The sequence below is a fragment of the Chiloscyllium plagiosum genome, chromosome 7 (assembly GCF_004010195.1).
Source record: "Chiloscyllium plagiosum isolate BGI_BamShark_2017 chromosome 7, ASM401019v2, whole genome shotgun sequence".
Lineage (NCBI taxonomy): Eukaryota > Metazoa > Chordata > Chondrichthyes > Orectolobiformes > Hemiscylliidae > Chiloscyllium > Chiloscyllium plagiosum.
In genome coordinates, this window is record NC_057716.1 from 43128670 (window position 1) to 43135228 (window position 6559).

The 6559-nt window shown below is 36.9% G+C and overlaps 1 protein-coding gene across 1 annotated transcript in view; it reads left to right on the forward strand.

Annotated features, from left to right (window-relative positions):
• fkbp7 (FKBP prolyl isomerase 7) overlaps positions 1 to 3027 on the forward strand; it is a 21340-nt gene extending 18313 nt beyond the window's left edge. The window contains exons 3-4 of the mRNA XM_043693519.1: positions 820 to 947; positions 2636 to 3027. Of these exons, the coding sequence (XP_043549454.1) occupies positions 820 to 947; positions 2636 to 2797 (290 nt within the window). The 3' untranslated portion in view covers positions 2798 to 3027. The remainder of the gene's footprint in view (positions 1 to 819; positions 948 to 2635) is intronic.
• Positions 3028 to 6559: the final 3532 nt, after the last annotated feature.

Consider the following 6559-nt stretch of genomic DNA (forward strand, 5'->3'; position numbering starts at 1 on the left):
CCCCTTAGCTGCTTACACTCTGACTCCAACTCTATAACAATGTGCTATTCCAATAAGACACATATTAAATTTACATTAGTTTAATCTCAAAATCATACAGTCTTTGTTTTCTCCGTTGTCTTCAGTTTTCCTGGTGCTGATCTCCCTGGGTCATCGTCTTTTTTTACTGCAAGTATGTTTCACATGAAAAAGTACTTTTGATAGAGACTGTTGCATAATTTAAACAGGTTAAATTCAAATTGTTTTCAAAACAGCAACCAAACTTCAGGTATCCATTTCACTGCCAAATGTTACATATTTTCAATTATACCAGTAAATTCTGGGACTGCCATCTAGTCATATGCACAGATGCTTGTAATTGCTCAGTTCAGAACAGCATTCATTCTCTCTTAAAGGTACAGTACACACCTTCAACTTCATAACAATATGTTGAAGATCCTACAGGACCTGAAAATCAAAATCTGAAATATTCTTGATTTCTATACCCTTATTTAGTTCTAACTAAACACTGGGTGTTACATTCTTTTGCTATTCCTGAGCACTATGATTTTCTCAAACAGTGTGGTTGTTTTGTTGTCTGTTGGGTTCCTGTACTCAGTGACATCTGAGAATGAAAATCCAAAACATCAGGCATTTTGCACTTGTTGGTGAATTAGATCATACCATTTAACCTTGGAAAATTAAAGGCAAAAATTGCCCTGCCTATTTTAATGAAGGAAGAATCAATAGAAATCTTAATCTTTGTGGGGAAATAAAGCGTGGATGTAAATCAAGCATACCTTTGCATCAAACAGAAATAATATTTGATTTTCTATTTAGAAAAGATACCCCCGAATTCAACCTTGATTTTCGAAATCGAACTTTATGCAGTGAGACGAGGACCACGAAGTGTGGAATCTTTTCGGGTCATTGATTTAGATGGTGATAAAAAACTTTCCCGGAATGAGGTATGCAAGAATAATTATTTTGAAGGAGTTGATTATACCAAACCCGAAAAGATTTTGAAGTTTTTTCCTCAAAGGAAAATTGACTTTTTTCATTACTACCTTTGAACTAATATGCATGAGAAACTAAATTGGTGGTATCGTGTGGTCTAGCTGCAGGTAAATGCTTTGTCGTGCTTCTGCACACCAAAATTTGATAATGTCCTATTTATGGTACTGATAAACATAACTCATTTCTAATTAAAATCATTCAGCCTGTTGTCCCTGTTTCAACTCTTTGGAGTTCATCTGCCTTCCCTCCTTTTCCTGTGTTTCTGTAAATATTTTCCCTTCCAAGTACTTATTCATTTGTCTTTGGAATGTTATTGTTGAATCTACTTTCACAAACATTTCAGAGTTTTTAGTTCTGTCTTTTTTTTTTGAACAGTTTTTTTTAAGTAGCTTCTGGTTCTTTTGCCAATCATCGTTTAAAATTTAAATCTCGTTGAAAGTTCAGAAAATCTCTTCAACCTCCAAAGGCTTAAACATCCTTCCTAAAGTGTGGTGCCAAGAATTGAATATGCATTCAAACTGAAGTCTAAACAGTGTATTATAAAGGTTTAGCATAACTTGCTTTTTTTTTAGTTAAATATTACACAACACCAGCGTACAACCAACACGTTTATTTGGAAGAACTAGCTTTCGGAGTGCTACTCCTTCATCAGGTAGCTAGTGGGACAAGGATCATAAGACCACAGAATTTATAGCACACGATCATAGTGTCATGCAGCTGATGTGATATATTAAACAAACCTAGATAGTTCAAATAAACATTCCTTTGATAAAGTTGATCCCATAAAATCTTTATTAACAGATTTCTCACCTTCAATGATTAGTATAAATACAATTCCAGGTCCCTATGTTTCACTGTTCCTTCTAAAATAATACTATTAAGTTTCATTCTTCCTCCCAAAATGTTATCATTTCACATTTCTCTGTATTAAATTTCATCTGTGGATTTTACCAGCATGGGACTTCTTGCTGGCTGTCACTAACCATCTCATTTCCAAACTTCATATCCATGAACAAAGTTTGAAATTATATCCTGTATCGTCATTAATTTATATCAAAAAGAGCAGTATTCAAAGTCGGACTCTTGGGGATGCCATTTAATATTTTCTTCTCATCTGAAAAACAATTATTCACCACTATTCGCTGTTTTTTCCAATCCTTAATCCACACTGCTGTGTGTGATTCAATTCTTTGAGTTAGAGTTCCTGTGACAATGTGCATGCATGTTGTCTGGACTATGGACTGTCTAGTTCTTGACACCTGTCAATGATGTGTGGAAAAGATTTGCAGTTTGGCACTCACCTTGTTTGGTTAGGTTTGTAAATACAGCTTCCTTAATTATCTAGTCCTAAATTGGGATTCAAACACAGAACTTCTCACTCGGAAGCATGGACCATACTCATTATAAGGTCTCCTTATTCACACTAATACTGTCTTTTTAATCCCATTGGCATTTTATTTTTGCCAAACTATTGTGTGATACGTAATCTGATACGTAATCTTATACATAGCAGCTGCATCAACCCTCTTCAGTACTGCTTCGAAACATTTGATCAACTTGAGTAACTTTTTTTAAACAATATCTCTAATTGCCTTACTTCTAAGCTGATTTAAGATTCATTCTTGTTTGTTTATTTCAGCTGAAGTTATATTTGCAGGAGGAGTTTAAGAGAGATAATAGGATCAAAGATTCTGCCCACAAAGATCGTGTCCTCACTGATATTTTCCTAAAGAATGATCAAGATGGAGATGGCTACATTTCTGCCAGAGAGTATAATGTTCTTCAGCATGATGAGCTGTAGCATTTCTGCACCAAGACTTGCATGTACCTAACTAAAATGCAGTAATTCCACTGATTATTTTTTAAAACGACTTTTCTTGCTACTTCAGAACATTGTGTTTATCAGAGTCTTTTTCTTGATGTATTGAAGTTATTTTTAAGTCCGAAGTAGAGATTCTGGAATCACTCCAATTTGTATTCAGGAAATTGTGGACTGTACTATGACCATTCAAATAAATATTTTAAAATGAACATTTGCAATTTCTTTTATGCCGCATGGTTTGATATTGACAATTAATTAACTGATTCTTGAAACTACTGAAGTTGTACACCAAATTAGAAGAAGCAAGGTAATGTGTAAATGATGCAAGAGCTAAGGAAACTTGGATTTGGTGAAATTTGGTAAAAATAAAATCATTCTTCTCACTGTTCAGTCAGTCCTTTTTCAGGAGACACTAAATCAGGTAGCTAGAAAAAACATTTTCTCTGCCTTCATTGTAATTAGAAATACAGTTGATCTGTTAGACAGAATTGATTCTGAAATCCAATACTATAAGTACAGCCTTCAAGTTTACCTGTTTGAAGAGAACAATGTTTAAATGAAGTAGTGTATACCCTTTTTCTAAATAATAACTCCCTTGTAAGAATAATCACATCTGGAATGAGAGGACACTTCCCAGCCAGGTGATCATAACTGGCGGTTCAGGTGAAGATAGTAAGTGCTTGCACTGATGAGGAAACCACTAGAGGTCACTGACATCAGTACTACTATATAAAGGTGGTTCATGGAGGATCAGTAAATAGGCAGGTTCAGGAAATGGTAATTCTGTTGGAATCAGAAAGGATTTGGACACAAGTTGGTCTCTCTTATTTTGACATGGCAGAGATCAACCTTTTACACTGTCAAAAAGTCAAAGAGGTCTACTGCACAGAAAAAGGGTCTTTGGCCCATCATGTCTGCACTGGTCAAAAACAATCACCTAACTATTCTAATCTCATTTTCTAGCAATCACTTGTAGCCTTGTATGTCTTGGCATTTCCTCTGCTCCGAGGGTAACAACCCCAATCTAGCTAATCTCTCATTGTAACTAAAACTCTTCAGCTAAGGCAGCACCTTGGTAAATCTCTGCAACCTTTCCAGTGCATTCACATCCCTCCTATAAAGGTGGATTCCAGAACTGCACACAATACTTTAGCTGAGTTGGCTATTCACCTATTTGCGCCCCTCATGATTTTATAAACTGCTATGATGATGCTTCAGGGAAAACAGCCCCAGCCTCTACCTTTATTTCAAACCCTCCAACCCTGGCCACGTCCTTGTTAATCTTTTCTGCACCCTTTCAAGTGTAACAACATCTTCCCTATAGCAGGGAGACCAGAATTGAACACACTATTCCAAAAATGTTCTGTACTGCTGCAAAATGACACCCCAACTCTTCTATTCAATGCAGTGACTAATCGAAGCAAGTGCACCAAACGCCTTGTTCACTACTCTGTGATTCCACCATCAGGAAATTATGAACTTGTACCCCAAGGTCTGTTTGTTTGGCAACACTCCCAGGACATTATTTTTAAGTATATAAGTCCTGCTCTGATTTGCATTGCCAAAATATGACACCTCACATTTATCTAAATTAAACCCCCATCTGCCACTCCTCAGCCCATCTGGTTGTATTTTGAAATTACCTTCACTGTTCACTACAACACCAATTTTGATGTCATCTGAGTATTTACCATCCCTCCTGGATTCACATCCAAATCACTTATATAAATGACAAAAAGCAGTGGATCCAGCTCCCAGCCTCATGGCACACTCCTAATCACAGGCCTCCAGTCCGAAAAAAAAAACCTCCACAATCACCCTCTGTGTCCTACCTTCAAGCCAATTTTGAATCCAAATGGCTAGTTCTCCCTAGATTCCAAATGCTCTTACTTTGCTAACCAGTCTACCATGAGGAGAAAGTGAGTTCTGCAGATGCTGGAGATTGGAGTCAGAAAATGTGGCACTGGAAAAGCACAGCAGGTCAGGCACAAAGAGCAGGAGAATCGAGATTTCGGGCAAAAGCCCTTCGTCAGGAATGTGTGTCTACCACGTAGAACCTTGCTGAATACCTTACTGAAATACCGTATTACTTACGGAATACCTTTCCAAAAGTAGATCAGAGTTTTTTGCAACACACAATGTATTGAAATCCCAAAGTGGGGGATGCGAGAGAATCGTGGCTGTAAGAGCTGCTGTCTTTTGAGGTTTTTCAATGCTGGAGCTGGTTCCCTCTTGGAGCAGTAATCACTGTTGTTATAAGTTTTTGCTTTGCTTTTGGAATTTTCAAAAGAAAGTCAACAACAATACTTTAAATGGAGGAAAGACAGAACTCAGGGGTTTTGAAAGAGGCAACGTGGGAGGTTTGACAGGCTCCAGAGTTCATTAAAAAAAACCTAGCAGTGAACTTTATAGCTGACTGGCTGAAATTACGAGCATCTCTGGAAACTGGAGTTAGGTCGAAGAAAAACAAACAAACAGCGGAATTCACGCCAGACGTTGGTGAGACCTTGTTATCGGGAGTACTCACAGATGGGAGTGTCAGGATTTCATTCATCAGCTAAATGTTTGCTTTTAAGACTTCTAAAACTTATCAATCCTGATTTGTTTTGTAATCTATAATAATGCATAGGGTGAGGGTTTTTTTTAAGTTTTACTGAGATCTGCCTCAATTGTTTAAAATCTTTCAATATGTGATGCTCCCAATGACAGGATCTTATATTACTGGACATTATAGGAATAGTAACATTCCTTAAGGATTCTAACATTGTATAATTGCTAAGGATGAGGAGTCTGTGTAACTTTATTCTTTTAGCTGTGATTATAATTACAGTTGATCAGCCATGTAATGAAGTAAGGTATTAACATATTTACAAATGTGAGCTTCTGTTTCCAATGAAGAATCATCCATGTGCCCTCAACAATTGTTCTGTTTTGTTTCCCTTCCCCTATATGTACTGTGAATGGCAACCCCTGGCTGCCAGTGATTGACCTTCTGCACAGCTGAGAATTAATTGTCACCGGCAGCAGAAATCCTGGAAGATCTGGAAAGTTTCAATTACTTCTGCCACTGATCAATGCGCAATAACCAAAAACTGCCATTGAAATGTGGTGCATACATAAGGAGGTGAGTTACGGAGAATTGTGGGCGATAACTTCCATAGAGTTTGGAGAGAAATCCTACATGAAGTTGTCTGGAATTGCCAATTTCTGGAAAAATTTAGCTCCTAGTTTCTGTGTGAACAATGTTTTGGAAGCAGTTCGAGTTGGTGACCAGCCTGGTGAAGAAAAAATGCTTCCCATGCTCAGCCCTCGTGATTCTGAAACAAAAACCAGAGTATACGTGGAAGACGTTGAGGAAGTTTGTCATGATATTTCCTAAATGACTGTGTGCAAAAATCCCTCAGCTAAGTGTACATGTCTAGCGAACTGTCCATATACATCAGTGCCAAACTGACAACCATCTGAATATTCTACACTTATTCTATTTGCCTTTAAGATCTAACTTGTATTGGCCAAAGACGTTTTCTTTTCAAAGTGAGTTTCTGCATAGAAATATAGTTTCTTGTTCCCTTTATATTGTGTGTGTGCATGTGTTGGGATATTTAGAAGTTTAATATTTATACTATCATATTTCAAACTGTTAATTAGCTTTGCTGAATAAGTCTTGATTTCACACTAAATCAATCATTTTGTTTTTTATTAAGCAAACCTGTGGTGGACCTTTTATTTTAAAGCTAACAT